Genomic DNA, 26,642 nt, shown 5'->3' on the forward strand with positions numbered 1-26,642 from the left:
TTTACACTGTTGGTGGGATTGTAAACTAGTTCAACCATTATGGAAAACAGTATGGCGATTCCTCAAGGATCTAGAACTAGATGTACCATATGACCCAGCCATCCCACTACTGGGTATATACCCAAAGGATTATAAATTACTCTACTACAAAGACACATGCACACGTATGTTTATTGCGGCACTATTCACAATAGCAAAGACTTGGAATCAACCCAAATGTCCATCTGTGACAGACTGGATTCAGAAAATGTGGCACATATACACCATGGAATACTATGCAGCCATCAAAAAGGATGAGTTTGCGTCCTTTGTAGGGACATGGATGCAGCTGGAAACCATCATTCTTAGCAAACTATCACAAGAAGAGAAAACCAAACACCGCATGTTCTCACTCATAGGTGGGAACTGAACAATGAGATCACTTGGACTCGGGAAGGGGAACATCACACACTGGGGCCTATCATGGGGAGGGGGGAGGAGGGAGGGATTGCATTGGGGAGTTATACATGATATAAACGTTATGCACATGTACCCTAGAACTTAAAGTATAATAAAAAATAAAAAATAAATAAAAAAATAAAAAATAAAAAATAAAAAATAAAAAAAAAAAAAAAAAGAAAAAAAAAAAAAACAGTAAATGGGCATGAAGAATCTTACTACTATGGTAATGAAAATGTACTAAAACTGATTTCTGGTCATTGTTGCACAACTTGGAAGTTTACTACAAAATCACTGAATTGTACCATTGGAATGGATTAATTATATTATATATAAAATATGATTCAACAAAGTTATTTAAAAAATCAGGCAGCTAAAACGTCTGCATCCCAATCCTATTTTCCCCAATACATAAGTAAGTATTGCACAGACAATACTGTAGCTCTCTGGTGGTTAAATATTCAAACAAGTAGGAATTAGGCAAGGAAAAAAAGCTAGGTGACTAGCTGTGCAATGAATCATGAGATATATTCTTTCCTTATCCAAACATTCAAGGGAAGAAACGTAGGTAGAAAAGGCTTGGGAGCACCCATGTTGAGGTTTATTGTTTTTCATATATTAAAGGTAGGTAAAGAACAACTACAAACTGCTTCAAATATTTCTAAGATATGTCTTCCTCAGAGTCAGTGTACCTGAGTGCTGCAGTAGCAGCCTTTCCTACTTCAAACAGGCCAGAACTAGCTGAATGTTTACAATCATCAGTAACTGAGCTGGAATTGTGCACATCAAGCTGTTCTATACCTTTGGCTCTGAGAAGGGACAACTAATAGCAAGTGAATAGTGAGAAGGACTAAGAAAAAAAGTTACATAGTGAGTATATAAAGCCAACATTGAATCTATAAAGAGTGTTTGACATTCAATGATGATATTTTCTAAGAGAAAGAAAAAGAGGAAAAAACAATTCAAAGAGGAAAGGATAGTCTTTCTGACAAACGGTGCTGGGGCAATTCGAGATCCACATGCAAAGGATGAATTTAGACCCCCAACTCACTCTATACATGAAAATGACTCAATTTGGATTGTAGATCTGAAAGTAAGAGCTAAATCCACAAAAGTCTTAGGAAAAAAACATTGAAGTGAATTTTCCTGTAGGTTAGGCAAAGATATCTTAGATGTGACACCAAAAGCATAAGTGATAAAACAAAAAATATATAAATTGAACTTCATCAAAATTGAAAACTTTTGCACTTCAAAAGACACTATTAAGAAAGTAAAAAGACAAGCCTAGGAAGACAACATTTCCAAATCATGTATCTGATAAAAGACTTATATCCAAAATACAGATGGAGCTTAAATTGGAACTCAAAAATAAGCAGACAACCCAATTAAATATGGGCCAAACACTGTGAATACCATTGCACAAAATAAGCAATATAAGTGCACAATAAGCAGATGAAAAGATATGCAATATCATTAGGGAAACAAATTAAAACCACAATGATGTATCATTTGATACCAAGTAGACTAACAATAATAATAATAAAAAAGATATACAATCAGTATTGACAAGGATGTGGATAAATTGGAACCCTCATCCATTGCTGGTGGGAATGTAAAATGATGCAACCCCTTTGGAAAACAGTTGGCAGTTTCTTTAAAAAGTCAAACACAAATTCACCATATGACCCCCAAATTCTAATCTTAGCTATCTACCCAATAGAAATGAAAACATATATACACACAAAAACTTGCATGTGTATGTTTATAACAGCATTATTTATAAAATTAGAAAGTATCCAATGTCCAAAAGCTGCTGAATGAATAAACAACATGTGGTATATATATGCAATTGAATATTACTTGGAAATAAAAAGAAATGAATTACTGATACACGCTACAGGGATGAACCTCAAAAACACTGGTCTAGGTGAAAGAAGCCAGATACAAAATGTGACATATTTTATGATTGTAATTATATGAGATATTCAGAAAACAAAAGCTATAGATTCCAAAAATAGATTAGTAGCTGATTGGGGTTAGAGCTAAGAACAGAAGGTGACTACAATTGGACATGAAAGATCTTTACGAAATGATGGAAATGTCCTAAATTTGGGTTATGGTGATGGTTGCATAACTCTGCATATGTACTAAAAAACCATTAAATTGTACAATTAAGTGAATTTATGGTATGTAAATCAAACTTCAAAGCTGTAAAAGTAAAATGCATCAGGATGACTTAAAAAGTCAGCTAAAAAAAGAAAAAGAGCCCCCAAATATTTCTGAAAACTATTTGCTATGAGAAACAGAAGATAGTTTTATAAAATATTGTATTCTTAAAAAGATAACAAAGATGGCCTCTATGAACTAACAAGAAAGTTATAAGAGGAGATTAAGCTCTAAAGACTAGGAAGGTGTCAGGAATAAGAAAACTCAAAAAGGTCACTAAAATTCAACGCAAGAATGAAATTTTGCACTGACATCTTTAAGGAGCACAACTGACATAGCAGAAAATTGATTCAATAATATTGAAAACAAACTTGAAAATTATCTAAGACCACAGAGGAAAAGGACTAAAAAATGAAAGGATGAGAAGGTAGTAAGGAATACAAAGCGAAGAAAATGCTACGAAGAAAAAATAGACCACATGATTATCAAATCTATAATACAAGAAAGCTTTTCTGAAATAATGAATAAACAAGTGTTAATTTTCTGTATGTTCTGGACATGTTATAAACAAAGACCATCACTTAGATATGCCCAGGTGGTATTTCTGAACTGGGTATTCTTCTTTAGCTACTAAGATTCATGCTCGCTCCTTCTCTGCCCTGCTCTGTGCTCCAGGAGGCTGACTTCTGCAAACTTTACCCAGGCTTTCTCCCCACCAGTTAACTCCTCCTTGGGTTTGGCCAATAGAAGGCACTGGCAGGCACGCTGAGGGATGGAAGGTGGGAGAAGAGATGGTTCAGAGTATTTCTCCTCACTTCCTTTCTTTAATAACACCACATTTTTAGGCAGCAGCTAAGTCCCCTTCAGGCGACAGATCCCACTGGGAGGACCCTACTCCACTGGCCTCTACAATACTATTTCCTTAGCTATGTCTTCATTTCTCAGGGTGGTGATGGTTTCCAAGAGCAGCAAGTTTTTTCTGAATGCCTTGCCAGCCCTGGTTTGTTCCCATAATCCTGCCCACACTGCTGTAACAATCTCTTTTCATTTGAACCATCTTGGGTGAACCCTGTTTCCCACTGGGGAACTCAGATTAATATAAATGATGAAGAAAAATATCCATAAATACATAGAGAGAAAATAATCTGACCTACAAAGGAATACAAGTCAGACTGATCTCATACTTCTCCATTGCAAAATGAATGCCATGGCTAATATATAATAAGACAGATTTTTTGACTCAATAATTTTATTCTGCCATTCCTGTGTGAAATCAATCAAAGGCTATTTTCAAAAGTGCAAAAGTTCAGAAAATATTTATAAGCTTTTCTCCTGAAAAATAATGTCAAGTATTATCTAATCAATGAAAGATTATTTAAAACTATGATCTCAGAATTGTAGAAGTTGTGGTTTAAAATCATTGATAGCATTGAATTGTTTGAATACCTATAATTTTAAAAAAATTTTTTTAACTTTTGTTTTAAGTTCAGTTGTACATACGCAGGTTTGTTACATAGGTAAACTTGTGTCATGGGGGTTTGTTGTAAAGATTATTTTATCACCCAGGTATTAAGCCTAGTGCCCATTAATTATTTCTCCTGATCCTCTCCCTTCTCCCACCTTTTACCTTCCCACAGGCTTTAAAATGGAAAGTATATACTATAACAATGAAACATTTAGTATTAATAATTTTGTCTATAATCTCACATTAAATTAACAATGAACAGGCTGTAGTGTAAGGAGTTAAACTAACTGAAAGATTTCTTTTTTTTTTTTTTTTTTGAGATGAAGTCTCACTCTGTCGCCAGCCCGGAGTGCAATGGTGCAATCTTGGCTCACTGCAACCTCCACCTCCTGGGCTCAAGCAATTCTCCTGGGCTCAAGAAATCCTTCTGCCTCAGCCTCCCAAGTAGCTGGGATTACAGGCGCATGCCATCACACCTGGCTAATTCTTTTGTATTTTTAGTAGAGACAGGGTTTCACCATGTTAGCCAGAATGGTCTCGATCTCCTGACCTCGTGATCTGCCCGCCTTGGCTTCCCACAGTGTTGGGATTACAAGCATGAGCCACTGCTCCCAGGCAATAATTTTTTAAGTTTCATTTTTGATTTTAACAGTTGGGAAAATTGAGAATTGTATATGTATTACAGAATATAATTAACACTAGTAGAATTAAAAATAGGATATCTACTTTCAGAATGACTCTAGAACACAATTATTCTAATTTAAACTTAGCCATACCACTAAATGAATAAACCCAATAGCTATATTTTACCCTTGATGGATAATACTTTCCATATAACAGATATTCCTAAATACACACAAATGGTCACTTGATAAAGTTCTATGAAAATTTTTCTTTTCTTCATATGCAAAGAGGCAGTGGATACAACCACATACTAATGTATTAGTTGGTCATTATATACCTGGATAAGTAAGCAATTGGTCTAGTTATTTCTACTATTATTCAAGGTTCTTGGGTAATGTAATGGTAAGAAACTCTTACTTTGTGAAGGAAAGAGAAAATTAACAGTTAATTGTATTAACCACTTACCCCCATGATTAATTGGCTACACAAACTTAAATAACTGAGCTAGCCAGCAGATCAATGTAGAATACTCCGAATTTTTAATTTTAAGTGCTTCTAAGTTGAATCATGCTGAATATAAATGCTCCAATTAAGTGAAATATGTAAGTATAAAATAGAAAATGTCAGGAAAGGCTAAATGACAACTTCAAATGTCATTTACCATTTGGATAAAGATCAATTTAACTGACCCTGAAATGTAAAAATGGAATTAGGACAGAAGCATCAAATAAATAATTGTATTTCCATTCAAATTCAGTCAAGTCTAAGGTCTTCCACATATAACTGAAATTTTAATTTGGAAAATACTTTCCAATATACAGCAAAATTGCACATTATATTTACTCAAAAGTAATACCACAAGTATTTGAAAACAAAAGAACTGAGTAAATTATAATTTAAGAAGCTAAAGATGAGATCCTATGACAGTAATCTTATCTTTCTAAAGCTCTTCTCTTGCCCAAACTTTTATTGATAATTTTTATACGTATCACTGTGTGTGTATTTGAATTAAATAGAAATATAGTTCTTAAATTCAGGGAACATTAAATTTAGCTGTGGAGTCAAAAAAACTACAATGCAATCTAAATTATCTTGTGCTTGACCACTTTTGATCAAAGAACAGTTCTTCTTTCTCTGCTACTCTGCTTCTTTTCAGGAAGCATATTTATCTAGCAGTACGGTAAGAGAGAGCCATTTAATAGGACAAATCAACATAGTCAGCCCTGTTGCCCTGTTGATGAATGCAGTGGCAGGTAATGCAGCCAGATTATCTCCCTGTCCATCAAAACACTTGCAAATGGATCATGAAGCAGTAAGGACTAAATACAGGCCTAGTGGAAGAGGCAATGGATCAGATGGAAGAAGTTAGCATGGCTTTATAATGAATTGAGATTTAAAGGAGAATTTCAGAGACTAATAGACATTCATGAAAAAATGGAAAGCAAAAGCATTTCAAAGTTCTGTAGAAAAAAATGGGGTCCTAGATAGCTCCAAAATTTTATTCTGATAGACTTCAAAATTCTTTCTAGGAATTTTCTTAATCAGCCAACCTACAGCTAAGTGATAATAATATCAATAACATCTGATATGGTACTGTTCAATTTATAAAGCACCTTCACATATGTTATCTCATGTTACCCTTGTGAATAGACTTGATAGGAAAAATATTTATTTTCCTATAAAAGGTGATTAAATTGAGAGTCAGCTATTACGTGGCTTCTCTGAAGTAACATAGCTATTACATTTGTAAAAAGTGAGATAGAATTGACAGACCTGAAAACATTTTTCTAGCCCTATGTTTCTAGTTTTTTCTCCAAAGATTCCTTTTCTGTGAGATAAAATAGAATTTTCCCTACAGCCACCTTGGAAGTCTTCTCTCAGTGTTTAATCAAAACATTCTCTGATAGACCCTAGAGTATTATAGAGGATTATAGATTCTAGGAGTATTGAGGTTCCCTAAAGAGGGTATGTTATTTGTGGGTCAGGAAGAACATGAAACTGGCAGTGGAGGGGTAGCCTGAGTCCTTGCAGTGAGGCCACGCAGCACTGACTACTGGAGACCACGCATTGGACGCAGACAGACTTAGGTGTGGGCCTGGCCTACTAACTGGTGACATTAACCTCTCTGAGCCTTGGAGTCTTCATCTCTAAAATGAGGCTATTAGCAACATAATTATACATAAACTATCTAGTTCAGCCACTGGCATGTAATTAGCACTCAACACTGGTGGCTACTGAACCACTGCAGCCCTGGGGTAATTTTCCATATCTCTCCAGCCAAATTAGCTGCTAAATCAATTGTCTCAGACATTGAAGATATAAAGCAAATTCCAACGGATAGTCTTTGGGAGTGACAGGATCTGCAGTCTTCTCTCATTCCTTAAACCCGCATTTTACATTTTTTCACCAAAGCACAAAGAAGTTAAACTGCAGAGCTGATGCCCAAGATGTCAGAGTCATCTTCTTGTTCTTGGGTTCCCATCCTCATTCCCTTTCTCAAGAATCCAATGGTACCTTGTTTCAGGGAAGACCTGTTGTTTCTGGGGGATAAATGGAATCTGAGAGATGCAAAGTGAGTGCTAGAAGTTTCTAGAAGGTAGTAAGGTCTTGGGAGACTTCTACTTCTGGAAGTGGGGTGAGGCTGGAGTTACCCATCCACTTCCTTTTCATCATGTTTGGATTGCACTAGGCACCATGGAAACAGCCCTGGTTCACAGCCACCTTTTTTTTTTTTTTTCTTTCTGCAAAATCAGGCATGAACACCTTGCTTAATTACCATTTATTCTCTTTTCAAAATTACTTATTGTTTATCAACTTTGTGCCCTGTTCTCTTTTGGTTGTTATAGACACAATTAATAACATGGACTCAGTCTTTAGTCTCAAGGAGTTTACAGTCAAATGCAGGAAAAAAGTTATACACAAATCAAGTAAGAAATAATTATTGTAATATTACGGAAGAAGGTGGTCTCATTGCCTATATGCTGGGAACTGAACTAGATGCTGAGGGTGACACAGTGACCAATGCAAGAGGGGCTCTTGTCCTCTTAGAACTCACAGTCTGGTTGGTCTTGTGCGGACTTCATGAGAAGTATTTGGTACAGTAATGTATATGTGCAGCTATAGTCGAAGTACTTTAGCTGTCTTTCCTATTAGAAAATAATAAACTTGTGGGCAAGGACTACCCACCTGGTGACATTATCTGTTATTCCTTATACACATTATATATATGCTTCATAAATAGTTGCTAAGTGAAAGTCAGATCCAAGTTTATATGTTTTTATTTTTTTGTAAAAGGCTGAGACGCAAATAAGATGTTATTTCTGCCACTAGTGGGAGCAATGTCATTCACAGGCAGCCAAGGGTGGCCACAGTAGAGGGCAGTGGTGGAGAATAGTGTCGTTTATTACTGCCCCAAAGCCTGAATGCACCACATGGACTATTTAAGTTACAACTGTGCCCTGAGAATCTCGTAATGAAGGGATTGAGGTTGTTTAATTGATGTCTTTTCTGCATGAGGTTGATGTCTGTCACACATACAAAGGCCAAGTAATCTCAAAAAAATTTTTTATTATGCTCTTGAAAACATAAAGACTTGCATCTTCAAAAAACATCAGAGAAGTTATAGGGAATAAAAATAAATTTCAATAATAACAAAATACAAACATTTGGATGTTTAGCTGAGGATCAGCGCTGGTTAACGGCCACATTCTGTGGTGACAGCCTGGCAGCCTTCCAGGGGCAGGAAGCATGGGCAGATTTCATCCTAAGAATCGTATGGTTAAAAACCCCACCTCAAGACTTTCTGCAGAAATTAGAATGTTTAGGGGCCATCATTCAACACACTGGTTTATTTACTGGAATAGATGATGAATTCTTTGGTTACCACATGGTCTTTATAGCTTCCTAGCGTGTAGAGCCAAGGCCACATCAAAAGGCATGGCTAGATTATTAGAGAGGTTCAACTTGTACTCATTCCCACATATCACGTCTTCAGTTGTAATTTCTACAGCACTAGCACAGGCCCTGAATGCTGAGTAGCAACAGAGAGATAACTGTGTGTCTTACTTCCTGTGTTAAAAAATGGAATCAACCTAAATGCCTATCAATTATAGACTGGATAAAGAAAATGTGGTACATATATACCATGGAATACTATGCAGCCATAAAAAAAAACAGATCACATCCTTTGCAGGGACATGAATGGAGCCGGAGGCCGTTAGCCTTAGCAAACTAACGCAGGAACAGAAAACCAAATACTGCATGTTCTCACTTACAAGTAGCACTAAATGATGAGAATACCTGGACACATGGAGGAGAACAACACTCATTGGGGCTTTTCAGAGGATGGAGGGTGGGAGGAGGCAGAGGATCAGGAAAAATAACTAATAGGCACTAGACTTAATACCTGCATGATGAAATAATCTGTACAACAAACCCCCATGGCACAAGTTTACCTATGTAACAAACTTGCATTTGTACCCCTACACTTAAAAGTTAAAAAAAAGACACATGTTCCTCAAATGTCCACTTTTTTCAATTAAAAAATGTGTTATCTGGAAAAAAAAAAATTTCAGTAGGGACCTTCAGTGGGTGCAAACTTGGAGTTTAATGCAACACTTTGCCATCTATATCTTTATATCCTCTGTGTTATCTACATGGCCACACTACACCAGGCATTAAAAAAATAGCTGTTGACTGACTATATGAAAAAATAATTATAGTATTTAAATAATAGTAATGAAACTGAATTTTATAGCTGACTATGAAACGTTCAGGGAGAACAGAGATGGATAACCGACAAAGTAGAAAATGGTATATTTATAGGAAGCTTCGAGAGCACTCAGTTTAATTTCTGCATTTACATATTAAAAACTGAGGCCTATAAATTTTAAGTCGTTTCTTCAAGGTCATAGGGAATGACAGATGAGGTCTCAAAGCTAGTTTCTAGACTCCAAGATATGTGTACTTTCTAACAATCACACTCAAATTCATGGCTAATGAAAAACTGACTATTTTCTTTTCTGTAAAATTTTAACTCATAATTTGTTAATTCTATAGAAAAGAGCTGTCAAGTATTTAGAAGGTTCATTTATCCATGATGGTTGCACGTAAAGTCTGTGTATAACTGCAACATTTTGTTGTACTATATTGATTTTCTTCATGATTGCACCAGAGGCCTCACATAAAACTCAGTGTTGCTTCTATATCTGGTCACAGCTAGGAAATGACTTCTTTCAATATTTGGTCCCCAGGCTTGAGTGATACTAAACTCAGAGCTGTTTCATAACAATGTACATCCCTTGGATTAAGTTTTTCTTCATCTTTCCAGCATTTTAACCTAATTTGAAAACCCTTATTTCAATAGTTTTATGGCTTTATTGTGAACCATTTCAAATTCCCCCCACTCCCCCGCCTTTATTTTACTTTATTTTATTTTATTTTTTGAGATGGAGTCTCTCTCTGTCCCCCAGGCTGGAGTGCAGTGGCACAATCTCAGCTCACTGCAAGCTCCGCCTCCCGGGTTCATATCATTCTCCTACCTCAGCCTCCTGAGTAGCTGGGACTACAGGCACCCGCCACCATGCCTGGCTCAGTTTTTGTATTTTTAGTAGAGACGGGGTTTCACCGTGTTAGCCAGGATGGTCTCGATCTCCTGACTTCGTAATCCGCCTGCCTCGGCCTCCCAAAGTACTGGGATTACAGGCGTGAGCCACCATGCCCGGCCTCAACTCCTCTTTTAAGGTAGGTTGGATATAGAAGTCAGAGAAATAAACAACACTTCAGTAACCATATAAGTAATATACTTCCATGGAGTTACTTAACATGGATAAATTGCTAATCTCACAGAGGTGAGTCACTCAAAGTTCAGCCTTGAGCCCTTGGACCAAGTTAAACTGGCCTCTAAGAGTTCAGGGTTGGAGACTTAACTATTATTAATATGCTTCATCAGCAAAAGCAACAAAAATTTAAATATACATGTATTAAACAATTTTTTTTTAGAAAGCCCATTACATTGCAAACATCCAAATCAATAGATATTTTAGATGCAAACTGGAAATGTACTCAATAGGAGATGCTTAATCAGGTAAAAGCCTGTATTTGTTCTGCACTTTACAGTTTCAATAATATGAAGTGCAAAATTTCAGCCGACAAAGGAACTGGAATCTGATCAACAATGTGGGGGTGTGTCATGCTGTCCTGTATTTTTATGTAAATAAGAAATTTGAAGTTTATAATAAAAGTTCATTATATTGCACAAAAATAATCCACCAATTTCTGACCTGTGTACTACTTTGCTTCTGATGGGGGCTTGGCATCTGGGTAAAAGAGTCATTTACATGTGACTGAATATTAAAGATCACTTCAGAGTACATGGATCTGTATATCTAATTTCATTTAAAAATCCAATAAAATTTATAATGCCTACATAAATACATCTTTAAAATGCATTCATAACACATGGCAACTTCCTGGAAGACAAGCTTTTCTATGCTTACCTGACACACTCTTCCTTGTTTTTAATTTAGTCTCTTATTCCTGCCCATGTTATTCAACAAACTATTGGCTCTGAGAAGATATGACTAAAATAATAATTTTAATTGATGCATCTAAATATATGTATGGCCATTTCATTTTAAAATACCAATGACTAATGTTTTATTTTAAAATGTTAAGTAAACTACCAGAACCAGGGGAAAATATTTGCAAGAAATGCCCCATTAAACTGTCTCTTGAACTGCTTCTTCACTGATTTATCATTCAACATTTCTTTTTCACATTTTATTATTCAGGAAAACATGCCCTATTAGAACCAAGTGTGGTTATGATCAGTTCTTTATTTTATATAAGAAAATAAATAGGTAATTATAAACATGTAGTACAGAATTTGCCTATTAAAGTTTTCCATTTGTAAAGATAATCTGGATATACAGATATACTCTCAAGGGACTCTAAAAAACAAAAAATCAGAGATGCTGTTAAATTTATAGTACTAATTACTTTTGTGTTCTAGAATGAAAGTTCATTGTAATAGATAAGATCTATTATACCAAGTGCACAAAAAATTAAAGTCCAAGATAGATGGTGCTATTTCAGTAGGCCAGTTAAGAACCTTCTGGAGCACAGACTAAGAAAAGTTAAGAAAATTATTTTCTTTTAAGAATCTTGTGTATGGGTGTGGGTGTATGGGTGAGGTATGAGACAATATAAGGAGTACAGATTCTGAAAAGAAAAAAGATCTGATAAACGGTTCTCATCATCGTCATCTTACTCTTTCTTTTCTTTGCTCCTCTATTGGTGATTCTTTGCTCAAATATCTGTTATCAACACTTCACCAAGCAGCAGGCCTTAAAAGTGACACAACATGACCCTTCTTCTGTTGATGATTACAAGGAGCTTCAAAGCTTTGAAAATAAAGTTCATTGCTACAGCAGCAGAACCTCATGACAGACAGTGATCCTCAATTTAACTGGAGCAAAAACTCACCTCTCACAGAGAATGCATTGTCTAAAGCCTCCTTCACAACCTCACTTTATCCTATTTGCACATGAACCCATTCTGGCATTCAAAGAGCTACTTGTTGTTTACATGACATAACTTTAACAAAAACCTCTGTCTCTTTGATCATTTCCAATGTTGAAAGATAGATTACCATTTTCTACAGGTTACAGAAAGGTAAAGGCATTCTTCTACAGTAAGAAAGCATACTGCTGGTAGCAATCAATGTTTTATAATTGGGATGAAAATGCTATTAAGATTCAAAGGCAGCATTTGAAGAGGTCCCTCCTATTTGTAGTTGGTCAAACATCAGCTATTTCAATACAAGCAATGATATGCAACAGATGCCACTAATTACCTCCATTCTGCTTCTACTCAATTCTTCTTACTCCCAGGTGCCTACTCCATCCTCTCAGGGGGAGAAGATAGGCAGATAGATGTGAGGAGTTGCACAGGACCTTGTGCAGCCACCAATCCTGAGAGCAATTGGTCAATACCTTTGAAGCTAGTTAAATTTTTAGTAAACAGTTCTAAACTCTAGCAGATGGTCTATTGGTCCCAGTGGTGCTGTTCAACATCTATATGACTCCATATAAAGATCTAAAATCTTGGAATTGGAGGATTGCTTCTCTCAAGTATATTCTACTTAATATTTTATGATTTTACTCTATAACTATTGTCTTTTCTCTTAATGGAGAGCTTGGCCTGGTTCTACTTTTCTCCTTTAAAAGAATGACATGAAGGGATGACAATTCATCTCTGACCAAATTAACCAAGTTGGTTAACACTCACCAAGGGCTTGAATATGTTTTCATTTTACAACCAATGAAGCAGATGGTTAACTGAAGTTGTTGCAAGTCATCCAAGGAGAAACTTACAACCCTTATCTACAGAGTAAGCCAGTTATAATTGCAGCTCAGTTTTAATATTTATCTTCTTAGAGCATTATAAAATTACCATTGCAAAAATCTTATCTGAATGGAACATTTCTGATTTCTAAACATGTTGTTAAACTACTCTTTCTATTTCTGACATTTTTCTGAACACTATGAAGGTCAACCTCAAATGAGTAATTATAGAGCACTCCTACAAGAATATTATTTGGTTTTCCTTTATTATGTTTAGTATCCTCCAGATCTTTATCTTCCACTCTTTCTCCCTTCCTCTGTTTTTTTTTTTTTTAATTTCTGTTCCCCACCACCTTCCATCTTCTCAAATCATGAATGCCATTTTCTTAATAAAAGATTACTTTAAAGGCTGATGTTCTGCATATATACTCCTAAATTATTTTTACTTTTATTGTTGTATTCCCTAATCAGGCATTGGCATTTGGTATTTTATAACTCTAAGGAGAATTAAATTTCCTCTTTGTTATGAACTTCTATACCCACATTGCTTGGTGCTGGAATAGCATTTTCCCAACCCAGAATTAGAGCCCTGAAGGAAACAGTCACCGGGAAGAGTGTGAGCAAACGAATCAAGGAAATGCATCTTTACAATCTCCTGAGGACATTCCCAAGTTCTACCCTTTCCTCCTGGTGGCCAGATTATTTTGGCTTTTATTTTAAGATGGGAGAGGTCCCATCATTCTGGCTAACGGATAGACAATCTACGCATATTTTCCCCTTTAATAGATGTAAAATGAAAATCAGAAACCTCTTATGCCATTCTTAAGTACAATTTTCTAGGTATCCACTTAAAACATTCACATGACACCAAATTACAAGGCATTTCTTTTTTATCTCTGGTAATCAAGCAAAGTTTGTTTGTTCTTGAATGTTTTAAATTGTATAAACAAGGAATATGAGAGAGCACAGTAACGTATGAACAGGGAATGGCGCCTATGAGACAGATGATGAACTTTCTCTTTGCTTGCTCACAGGAAGCTATCAGATTGTTGCTGCTGTGGGTTGAATTCTGTTCTCTCCTTCTACCTTCCCTGTCAAATTCATATATGGAAGTCCTAACCCCCAGTTGCTCAGGATGAAATCTCATTTGGAGACAGGGTATTTAGAGGTAATCAAATTAAAATGAGGGTTGGGTGCCACGGTTCATGCCTGTAATCCCAGCTCTTAGGGAGGCAGAGGTGGGAGAATAGCTTGAGCCTAGGCAGGTCAAATGAGGTTCTTAGGGAGGACCCTAATCTAATATCACTGATATTCTTACAAAAAAGGGGGAGTCTGGAAACAGAGAGCTACAGGGAGAAAGGCATGTGACCACGAAGATGGTCATCTACAAGCCATAGAGGGAGGCCTGGAACATATCCTGTCTTCACAGCCCTCAGAAAGGACCAACCCTACTAACGTCTTGATTCCGGACTTCTAACTACAGAACTGTGAGACAATTCATTTTTTCTGCTGTTTAAGCCACCCAGTTTTTGGTATTTTGTTACAGCTACCCTAGAGAACTAATACAGTTACCTACTTTACTTTTTTTCTATAAATGAAAGTCAATTTTTGACATATCTTCAACTGTACATTATTGTTGAAGAAATATATACTTATATCTGTATTAATTTCATATTTGATCTCTTAACGTCACGGAAAAATCTTTGCCATTCCTTAAATGGCAATGTTCTGAATTTCATGAGAAAAAGTCTTATATACCAGAAAAAACATGTTGAGAATCATCAAAAACAACCTTTCAGTGTAGAACTGGATAAAAGTAGACAAGTAGAAGTTACAGGTCTTTTAAAGTCATCCAGTTACTGGTGAAAACAGATCACACAGTTCCCAGTCTCCATATTTTTCTACTATAGCACAGAGCAACTCCTAGCTAGTAGCCAAGGATTTCATATCATTAAAAATTTTTTTAAATATTTTGTTATGTTAAAAAATGTTTAAAGTCAGGATAATATAAGTAGACAGATGACAAAAAAATAGTTCACTCCACTGAAACTGTATTCTGCAAAGTCCTAACACATATTCTTAATCAGACTGTTGATATTTTCACTGCTACATGGTAGATATTTTTTTGTACCATTTTGAGATAAGCACACCAATGACAGGTGGGTCAATACCTCAGTCTGTGGAAAGATTAGAATTTTCTTTAGAATTCTGCTTATTCAAGCAAAGGAAATTTTTCGGAAGACAACTTGTACATTTGCTAATTCTCAATGGTAGTTTTCACAAGTTGCATTGTACATGTTCAGGTAGCTATCAAAGAAAAGTATAATTTAATTCTAATTAAATTGCTATTTATCTTAAAGCTAATCATTTCTTGATAGATGTTTCTGTCTCTTTTCTTCTCCATTTCTTTATCCTGATTCTATTCTTTTAGAAGACTCATGGTAAATACATTTGGAATCTTTGAATAGCTGACATGAAGGAGAACTTTGACTCTCCTACCCTAAAGGGTATAACTAAGATGAACTGGCTAAAGTTACAATTAAATATATCTCATGTAAAAAAAGAAAAAAAGACAATCTTTAAACAGAGCTATGATATGATACAGTTGGCTGCTGTGAAATATCTTCAGGGATAGTCGTGGTGATATTCTAAGCATTAGAACATTGTGGGAAGGGGTGGCTTTGCTATAGACAGACTTCAAGCAATGACTGAATTAGATCAAATGGACCTTAGAGTCTTTTCCATCCTAAAAATTCATGGTTCTTTGAACTCAATAGTAATCTCATGGGGCTAATTATTTCCCTCAACTATCACAAGGCTCACTCCTTGACACTCTTGACACCCTTTGCATTTAGTATGCTCTGGAATTTATTTAATTAACATACATTTAGAAGACACAGAGATGAAATACAGAGATCAGTCAAAGCTCGTACATGTCGAGTTAGATACAGTGTTTAGGTCAGAATCTTTTGTCACTACTCATTTATTGGTATGAAATGATGTATTTTTTACTGTTTGGAAAAGAGTAAAAAATTGTCCTGCAATCATAAAATAAATTTTTTAACAGTCATATTAGTCCTTGGGATTCTTTTCTAACGGGCTACAAATACATAGTACACCATGAAATAATTAAATACTAACCTCTTTCATTTTTTCCAGTTCATTCTGTAAAGCTTGCTTTGCAATTTCAACTTCTATGAGCTGTTGCCTCAGTTTCTCATTTTCATCTTCTGTTGTTGTTCTCTTTTCTTCCACATTTTCTAATTCATGATGAAGTCTCACAGATACATCCTTTGCAACCTGAATTAAGGTGTTTGTAACAATAAAATATAATTAATGACTATATAATAAGGGCTAAAATTTTATTCCTATTGAAAGCATTAAAACCCAATATTTATATAGTGCTTACCATGTGCCAGGCATTATTCTACAAACTATACATATAAGCCATTTGCATATATCAATCATTTAACCCTATAAAAATCCGATGAGATAGGTACTATTATTACTCCTATTTTGTAGATGAGGAAACTGAGTCTCAGAGAGGTCAAGGTCACACAGCTAACGAGTAGACACTGCGGGGCTAAGAGGCCTAGCAATCTGGCTCTAAATTTTGTTCCCTTAACTTCTGCACTACCCTGTGGTAACAAATGTTGTACTGGATTTTATCACATGTAGAGAAATTTCACAAATCTCCTTTACTTCAACCAAACTATAAGGTAGATGTTTCTATTATAATCTATGTTAAAGAATGAAAAATTGAAGCTTTTACAAGTAGTGGGTTGGGCTTGAATTTCAATCTTATAACTAGAATTCCAGTTGCTTAATGTTAGGAAACATTTTAGTCCTTGCGATTATTACTTTTTGAATGACTGTGCATTTTTGCCTCATGTTTTGAGATTATCCTGGAAATTCTAGGGTTTGGAAGGAAAGTGGAGCAGCCTGGTATAGAGGCTTAGGACACAGGTTGTGATTTTGGACTGAGTGGAGAGTGAGCCTGGAACCTATTAGCTGTTTTCCAGGCCTGGGCACTTAACATCTTTAAAAGGTGTAGCTTCTGCAGCTGGAAAATGGTGACTTAATAATCCCTATATTGTAGGATTTTTTTCCCTTGCGAATTACATGAAATAATAATGTATGTAACAGTATTTGCTGCAGTGCTTGGTACATACTAAACACTCAACAAATGTTAAGAAAAAAGTGGCCGGGCGCGGTGGCTCAAGCCTGTAATCCCAGCATTTTGGGAGGCCGAGTCGGGCGGATCACAAGGTCAGGAGATCGAGACCATCCTGGCTAACACGGTGAAACCCCGTCTCTACTAAAAAATACAAAAAACTAGCCGGGCGAGGTGGCGGCCGCCTGTAGTCCCAGCTACTCGGGAGGCTGAGGCAGGAGAATGGCGTAAAAAACCCGGGAGGCAGAGCTTGCAGTGAGCTGAGATCCGGCCACTGCAGTCCAGCCTGGGTGACAGAGCGAGACTCCGTCTCAAAAAAAAAAAAAAAAAGAAAAGAAAAGAAAAAAGTAATACGTCTTTCATAAAATGTTTACACATAGCTTTCTTTAAAACAAAGAAAAATTACACTTGATCTTTAAATCTTGATGAAGTTAATGCAATGAACAGTATACTTATTTGGTGCAAGGAGATTAAGTTTGCATTGTCAATGAATCTGCCTACAGTCAGACTGAACTGGAGACCACACCTGTCTAGAAAATGCACTTGAAGGTTGAGATTTTTCTGCTGGAAGAAATTCTGAAGGAGCGACTTCACTTTAAAAAATGAAATTCTTTCATTTACCTCACACCAAACAAGCTCCAAGTTGGTTAGTTGGGGGGTTTTTTTGTTTGTTTTTGTTGTTGTTTTTATTTTCTCAGGGAGTCACCTAAGTGGCAAGTGCAGAAAAGAAGTAGTCCTGGAAGAAGGAGGTGGAGTGTCCACTTGCTGAAATAAATCTTAACTCTAGAATCTCCCTAGTGCAGTACCTATTTTGGGTTTCAACTCCCCCAGAGGAGTCCTTTTAGTGGCTCCTGACTACCCGATTCCACCGGTATTCTCTCAGTAGACAGACTAGGGCAGATCAAAGGCTAGAGCCTGCGCTCTGCCACGCCCTTGCTTCAGCCCAGAAGGGAGCCTTCTTCTCATCACCTCTTGGAGAGCCACCGTTGCTCCCAGGAGTGCACACTTAGCTCGTTTGCTGCCAGGCCCTCCACACACTGTGCACTCTTTAGAGCCACCTGTCAGTTCTCTCCCTTCTGAGACCCTAGTATTTCGTGGTTAGCGCTACAAAACTGTGTCCCTAAGACTCCTTGCCAGTCGCCAATGAAGACTTCTCAGCCTAAAGAGCCCTTGGCCAAAGTCCCCACCCGCCGCCCCTGCCGCGCGCCACTGAGCCCCCGCGCCGCAGACCTTGAGGTCCTGCTCCAGGCTGCGCAACAGCTCCCCGTCGATTTCCCCGGTCTGGGCGTAGCGGAGCCTTTTGCGCTCGGCTTTGCGGAGGCGGTACTGCAGGATCCGGCAGTTTTTGTTGGCTCTCTCCAACTCGTGGCGCATTTCCTGCAGTTGACAGGCATCCTCCTCGAAGAAAGTGTCCCTCATCTCATCCATCTCGGTTCTCAGCTCATCGATCTCGTTCTGAGGCGGTGACAGACCGCGTGTCAAAATCAAACTCGCTTCCAGCCCTTTCGACACACACCACGCACACCCCATTCCAATTCCAAATTCTCAGCTTTAATTGCCCTCTCTCCACGAGACAGGAGTGACAAGGAGCTAAGTGTAGAAGAGGAAACTGGGGGAAAAGGCCCACTTTAGGCCCTCTCTCATTCTCTTACTCTATCTCTCTCCAGGAAAAAGTGTGACAAACCATTATAATTAAAGAAACGGAGGCCCAGATTAGAATTTAAATGAAAACCTCGCGTTACTGAGAGCAGATTCAGTTTCAAATTTGGACAAGGCCTAGGAAACCCCCTCCCTCCTTTCTTATTCTCCTCCCTCTTCAAGGCTCTCTAACAGGTTAGCAGCCTCTCACCCCCGCCGGGACACGCCCTAATCCTCCCAGGCCCACTCTTCCCATCCCCCAGCCGGGTACCCCCACCCTCCTCACCTTCAGAGTCTCGTTTTCCTCTCGCAGCTTCTCCATCTCCTCCTGCATTTCTTCCTGCTCTTGGAGCTGCTGCGGGTGCGGCTGCGACGAAGGGGGCGCTGCCGCTTGCATGCCCCCGCCGCTCGCACTGCCCTCTGCGCTCTGCTGGGGGCCCTCCGCCGCCGCCGCCATTGGGGAGGCGGAGGGGACTGCCAGGGTCTCACAAATGGAAGGGGCACCAGAGACCGGAGAGCTGCGGCTACTGCTGCCGCCGCCGTTCTTAGCGTGCATCTGAGCCGCGGCCGCCGCCGCTGCTGCCCGCTCCTTCTTGAGATGGAACTGGATGAGCTCAGACTGCAGACATCCTTCCTTCCAGTAGCTCCCTCCACTACTGCTGCCGCCCCCCGCAACGCCGCTTCCGGAGTTTCTGCTGCCGGGTCCTGGGGTTTTGCCCGCAGAAGAGGAGGATGGCGAAGGGGAGGCCCCCTCCCCACCGCTGCCGCCCCTCTGCTGAGCGCGTACGCCTTTCCCTCGCCAGCCCCTGGGCGGCGGCGGCTGGGGAGCGCCCCCCTCCCTTTCCCCGGAGCCGCCGCCGGCTCCTCCTCCTTCCCCGCCCCCTCCTCCCCCTTCTCCTAGCGGAAGGGGTTCCCCGAGTTTCGAGGGCACGGACTCTAGCTCCCGAGGCAGCTCCTCGGGCGGTCCGGGCCTCTTGCCGCCCAAAGCGGCCAGGGTCGCGGCTGGGGCCGCTTCAGCACCAGCCACGGACTGGACAGCTCCCGGAGCGGCCCCTTTGGGCGCCAGGGGCGTCGCCTTGTCTGCCCCGCCTCCGCTTCCTCGGGCGCCGGCGGGCGGTCCCGTGCGGCTCCCGGGCTTGTTACCCTGCTGTTGCTGCTGCTGCAGCTGCTGCTGCCGAACAGAATTGAGTTTAGTGCCGGCCCCCACTGGGGACCTGGTGGCCGCGGTTGTCTGTCGCAGCGAATTGTCCCTCGGTCTAGCGGGTGACTGAGCTCGCTGCTGCTTTCTGCTGCTGCCCTCCGGGTGCAGACGAGCCTCAGTGGCTGCTGCGGCGGGAGGAGCTGCTGCTGTGGCAGGGGCAGCGCCCCCAGTCGGTGGCTGACTCATGGCTAAGAAGAACCTACCAGATGCGATTTGGAATAGCCCATTACTAGATCATCCTCTTCCCTCTTCACTGCCGCCAACCTTCCTTCCTAAGCTGGGACAGAAACAAAAGGAGAGAAGAACACAACGTGTCTGCGTTGTTGCACAGCAAAGGGTGATATTGCTGTACAAGAGATCTCAGCCCTCAGAAAATGATGAGATTTGGATGGCGCTTAGTAGAAGCTTTGACTTTAGGAATAGGACACAGGGCTGTCTTTAGGAATAGGTTGCAGGTATGTCAATTCTCATTTTGCCCAGGGTGGCGCTGTCTCCATCTCACTCCACCTTAGCAAAATGACGGATCTGAAAGCAGCTGAACCTTACATTCTCATGGTAGCAGGCTTTGGAAAGGGTGAGGTACAGAGTGAGACAGGAATTTGTGGGAAGGGAGATATAAAAGAAAAGAGATAAAGTCGAAAAGGGGCTTCAGAAAGAAAAGATGTCCATATATTAGAGTTGTCAAATCTCTGCTTTTACAACGTTGGCTTTCCTCACCATCAAATCCATATGTAAAGCCTAGTTTAGTGGAGAAAGTTTTCATTTAATTAGTATTCCCAAGTTCAATTAGAGGAAAAGAATTATGATGTAGGGCTCCTAGAGAAAATTTTCTACGGATAAATGACACTTTCCCCAGGCAGCGCCAACGTTGTTTTTGGGGAAATGCACCCAATTTCCTTTGTAATAGAACTAAAAGAAAATATAAATAATGAATGCCTTTAAATCAATCTCAGTTTCAAGAAAACAACAGCATTAAGAATTGTCTATATGGGTTAGTTATTAGCAACCCCAAAGCATATCTTTTCCCTTTGGGGAAATAATTTTTAAAATACATTTGGAAAAGTTGATGGTCAGTTCTGCAGTTTCCTAAGTTTCTGGTGATGAATTTTCCTATGCTCATCCACTTTTGTAGTCCTTATGAATCACTTTAGTTTTAAGTGTAATTGCTAGATAGAAAATATTTTCGTTCTTAGCCATCTTCTTACATTGCATATCATAGGCAAAGTTGTACTTTTTAAAGTGCCCATTCCCTCCTATGTAGCCATATTCTGAGACAGAACCCAGAAGGCTGGTGCATCTTCCCTCATGGTGGTAAGATCAATTTCCAGGATATATATTTCCAAGATAAATCCATCACTAGCTTCTTTAATCTGAAAAACAGCAAGCTACTGCCTCATGGGTTCTTCTCCCTAGGGATCCAGGCAGCTAATCAATTAGTTGCCTTTTCCTTAAAATTATTTCTGTCTAAAGCAGTGAAAGAGGCATGACTAGGCATAAATTTCTGCTTTAAAAATATTTGTCCTATACAGAAAGGAGGTTACCCTACTGCCAGTTATTTTACTTGCATAATTCTTGTTAACATCTATTTTTAGCATCACAACTTAGCATGCAGTAATTCCTCATTTTATAAAGAAATATTACCAGAGGATTCCTAATCCACCTCCCTTTCTGTTTCTGGCATCTCCTTCCAACTCACTTTGAAATATAAAGGTGAACAAAGAAGACATCAGGGGAGAAATTTGCCCATCAACTTATTTTCTACATCTTCTCTCCCAGCCACAATAATACTAGAACGTCTGGCCTAGTTTATCATCTTGGGTGACACTAACATGGGCTATCTAACTGATTTCTATTGCCAATGCAAACTTATTTTTGTTTTTAATCAGGCAGAATAATTCCAGAACTAAGAAGCCAATGTTTAAACTCAGCTCCCAGACAGCATTAACCCAGGTGAAAGCTTGTGTTCCAGTAACTGGGCTCCACAATCAAAGGTATCCGGCTGCTGTCACGTGGTTCCCACAAAGTGACAAGATGCTGCATCTCTTCAAGGCTTTCCCGGTGAAAATTGCCACCCAACCAACCCTGGCACGACTTAGACCAACACTTTTAATCTCAAGTTTTATCCGCCCGCTGACCCACCCCATCATTCATCCCTAACCCTTTAGAAATCCAGAACTTGCTCACTTCTCAGCAGAGGCGAGGTTTCCAAGTAGTTGAGCAAATCAACAGCACTTTCCTTCTGATATTCCGGGGATCTCAGGGTTTATTATTGTGCTTTTCTGCGCTGAGGGAAGTTCAACTTCATTTTATTGTATGCGACTTTCCGGGTGAGCATGACTTTGGGCTCGCTCGCCGCAGTTCCACACCCACTCGATTTCTCCAAACAATGGCGGTAACGTCGAGATTCAGCTGCCCCCAGAGCTGGTGTCTTCCCGGAGGTCCGTCGCTGGACTGGAGCTGCAGCTCTCAGCAGGCTAACACGCGAGGTACCAAGCTGGGCCAGACGCTCCCCAGGAAGTGCAGAGATATTCATGAGCTGATCTCACCGAACTGGGCAGGGGAGAGGGCGGGATTGCAAGGGACGATAGGGTAGAAGTAACCAAAGAGAGGTTACTTTCAAGAGGAAAGAGAAGGCGGCGGGGAGGGGGACGGGGTCCGGGGGTGGGGAGTGGCGTGATAAAGAGACAAAAAGGCCAGAGCCACGCCCGAGATGGAAAATTGGCAGCAGTGCTCAAAGTCCTTGCTCTATTCTCTTATCCCGTACTTGGCAGAGGATTCCAAAACCGCTCCAACACGGATGCACTGGTTTTCTGCAAAGCTTTGTCCTGGATTCCGTCAATCTCCATCAATTATTTACTTGAGCTCCTTTTCCAAGGAGGCGGACTCGAACAGCTTTCCGGGCGTGACTGACGTCTCCTGATGCAGCTGCGAGACGCTGGCAGGCGGCTGCTGGGAATTCTCTTTGTTCACTCACTTTAATTCTCAGTCGAGCTCTCCACGCGGTGCTCTCTCCCCACCCCCAGCCCGGGCGGAGTCAGCAGATGTCGTTTCCACGAATAGATAATGGTTGCCATGATGGGACCCACCGTCCCACAGACAAAGGGTTCTTGCGAAGCCACGACTAATTTAGTGCAAACCGAAATAAATATCGGCCCACAGAGATCCTTTACAGACGGGTTTGCCCTCTGTACATTTTCCTGTTTCCTATTGAGTGCCGGTTTCTACAGTGAAAATAAGGAGTAACTGCTGGAATCCATAATCTTTATAGTAGTGCATGCGAACAATAACAGAAAGCAGAAAGAATATATTATATCAGCGTAAAAGGGAATTCATTTAAAAAGGAGTTCAGAACATACTTGTCTTTACAATTTACACTAACCCATACTGTTTCACAGTAATAATATTTTTAAAAGTTAAGTGGAAATTTCTCTCTTTCTTTTCAATTTCTTTTTTGAGTGAGGGTGCAGGGGGCATGGGAGCCTCCCTTCTACCTCTAAGAATTCCTTTGTGAGCTTGAGTATGAGAATAAAAGTAAGTACTGCTTTTGAAGGAGCATTTTACAATTTAATTTGTGTTACATTTATATGGTGATTTTGTAAGTAAAATGAAGAAGATATCTTGAAATAATAATAATTTTTGTGCTAACATGAATTTTAGCTTAAGAGATTCAATTTTCCAAGTGTTGATCTTGCATTAAAAGTGAAATAAAAACAATTTAGGAGTAGTTTGCATAAAAGCAATTATTACAGCAAAATAAAAACATGCTCAAGCTCTGGTGGTTGTTATCTTTAGAGACATATAAAACAATTATGATATCACGACAAAATCATTCATGTTCCAAAATAGGTATTAAAAGCCAATTTTGAGCCTGCCACTGTCCAAGGTGCTGGGATGCAAAGCTGAATCAAGAAATTCCCTGTGCTGGGGACACTCAAGCATACTGGTGAAAACTGAGATAATTTCCTTATTTTCTTTCAAATACCTTTGGGAAAAGGAAAAGTGACATCTGTGATGTTTATAATAAAAAACTCACACCTCGAAGAGCATACCAAAAATAAAGGAAAAAAAAAAAAAGCAAGCGAAAATGTAATCACAAGTTGGTTTGAATTTATATTAGAAAATTTCTTATTATGTACCAAAACTTGAGCTGTAATACCCTTAAGAAATATCAAGATGCACATGTCTCATCCAATCAAAATGGATAAAGTAGATACAAATATTTTTCAGCTCAATCTTTACCAATAAAATATTGATATTGTAAACATAGTCTAAAGACACAAAACATACATAGTTCTGCTTCTCTAAGAATTTTTACTCTGCTCAGGCATCTATGTTTTGTTTTTTTTCCTAAAGCGATATCATTTATTTCAATGCAAATAGTAACTTTAAAAAGTAAAAGAAAAACTAAAAATGGATTATTATGTATCCTTAAATCAATGTGTCTAAATATTTCATTTTATAATTTAGTGTTATGCAATTTTAAGGCTTGAAACTGTAATAATACAGAATAAGTATAAGCAATATTTAACATGCTTGTTTGCCCATAAGTATGCCATAAGAAAAATAACTTTTGAATTGGAGATTTTTCTGATTTATTCCTTTATTTGTTGGTTAAAATTATATTGCTGCAATTAAGCAAAACCCAAAGATGATTATTCAAAGGCTTTTCCAAGATTTAGAAAGATTTCAGCGGTATTTTTACTGTGTTTCAGAAGCAGACCGGCCAATCAGCCTTCTAATGTTCACTTATGATGAGGAGTTATCCACTTCATAGCACAGCAAAATGTGGATCTTCAATCAAGGGAAGAAGGCTAAAGTCTCAACTTGGAAACCCTTAAGAAATATGTAGTTTAAAATCTCCAACCTTCCATTCTCGTGACTTTACATCACACTATCTTAATTTATATAGCTGTATATTTTGCAAGGTCCTTTCACTTTGTGTGCTCAAAACAAAGTGTGTGAAGTAGACACTATCTTCTCCACTAAACACAGAATAACTGAGTTTCAGAGATGTTGTGACTTCCTCTAGTTAAATTTCATAATCACAACTTAAACTTGGTTCCACTTCTCCATCAGTTGTGCTTATTATATTGGTCTAAAGTGCCTCACCTCTTTTTCATAGCATGTTGTAAAACTCTGCATCTCAAAGCCAGATTTCGCACCTGTATCCTAGTTCAATCTTTTCACCAGTGCATAGAATATCTACATTTGAAGATAACACTATCACCTCACTCATATAATTTTTTTTCTTTTTTCCACCTCTTAACTATTTCTATTTATCTTTTAGTAAAGTAAAACAATATATTCTATATCTATTTTTCTTTTAGTGAAACTATCATTTGATATACTTTCCCACTAAACATGGGCTTATTCATTGCTTTATCTTTTCCCTTCACTTCTGTAGTCATATTTTCTTTCAAAATATCTTATATTCATTATTTCTTCTTTATCTCCTTTGCAATCAGCTATCAAAATGCAGACCCTCATAATTCTAGTTTAGACTTACAAATGCTTCCTATGTTAATGATAGACTTTTTCTGTCAGATCTGCACTGCTTAATGCTGCCTGTTTACACCTTTATTAAACAACACTTTCCTCATGTCATTCTGTTTACAGTCATGTCTACATTGTTACATCATATCTAAACTCTTCTTCCTAGACTGCAAGGAACTGTACTGTCCACATTCTATAAGATGTACTGTCTAATACCTCACTCCCTATCCTAGTCAGACTTACTGTCTCTTTTTCCCATTAACATCCAGGCTTATTCTGCTTCTGCACCTTTCCTCTTTCCAGTCCGGATACTTGGTATTTCCCTCTTCCTCTCTAGCCACAAATCTGCTCCTATTTTCAGATTTAGCTTAAGTTTCAAATCTTTCTGTCTCATGAACTTAGGCAAGTTATTTAAACTTTCCGAGCCCCAGTTTTTTTCACTTACTACTTCATTTGTTTATCATACATGTATGATATATTGTTGACTTTTCGTCATTAATAATACCTAGTTTATGTGATTATTATTATGAAGTGGTGACGTTAATTTTTATCACAGTGCATGGAACATAGTAATCATAACTAATGGTAAGTGATGATTACTATGTGCCTGGCATTGTAGGCTATCAGTATGAAATAACTATTATTGTAGTTATTAATTGTTATTATTAATTTAACCAAATTTTACCATTCCTGAATTTCTACAAAACTATGTCACACTATTTAAAAATACTTGGTTAGTCTTGGCTCATGTTACAATTTTTCATCCAGAGAGTAAATATTTTAAGACAATATTTCTGTTTTTCTCATTATCTCCAGCAGAGAATTGGACACATAGAAGCTAGTCAATACAAATTGATTAGTAGAGTCATAACTGGGAAAAGCTGATGTGTTTGGGTTCATCTTATTTTTAGAGAGTAACTTAGCTTGGAGATGTGCCATTGTCCTGACCTTTATTGATATATGTATGCAGTCACACACTGTATTTGTTTTCTGGATGACACTTTAGATAATCATCAGTGAATCATAGAGTCCTCGAGCTATAAACATCATGATTCATCTTTTTATCACTAGGCAGGGTGCCCAAACCATATTATACAT

The 26,642-nt window shown here is 38.6% G+C and overlaps 1 protein-coding gene across 1 annotated transcript in view; it reads right to left on the reverse strand.

Annotated features, from left to right (window-relative positions):
* The window catches only part of SOGA3 (SOGA family member 3), a 49,162-nt gene extending 28,834 nt beyond the window's left edge, over positions 1 to 20,328 (reverse strand). Inside the window, exons 1-3 of the mRNA XM_033234501.1 lie at positions 19,137 to 20,328; positions 18,443 to 18,667; positions 16,180 to 16,338 (exon numbers count right to left, since the gene is read on the reverse strand). Of these exons, the coding sequence (XP_033090392.1) occupies positions 16,180 to 16,338; positions 18,443 to 18,667; positions 19,137 to 20,237 (1,485 nt within the window). The 5' untranslated portion in view covers positions 20,238 to 20,328. The remainder of the gene's footprint in view (positions 1 to 16,179; positions 16,339 to 18,442; positions 18,668 to 19,136) is intronic.
* Positions 20,329 to 26,642: the final 6,314 nt, after the last annotated feature.

Source organism: Trachypithecus francoisi, unplaced genomic scaffold (genome assembly GCF_009764315.1).
Source record: "Trachypithecus francoisi isolate TF-2019V2 unplaced genomic scaffold, Tfra_2.0 Lachesis_group15, whole genome shotgun sequence".
NCBI lineage: Eukaryota > Metazoa > Chordata > Mammalia > Primates > Cercopithecidae > Trachypithecus > Trachypithecus francoisi.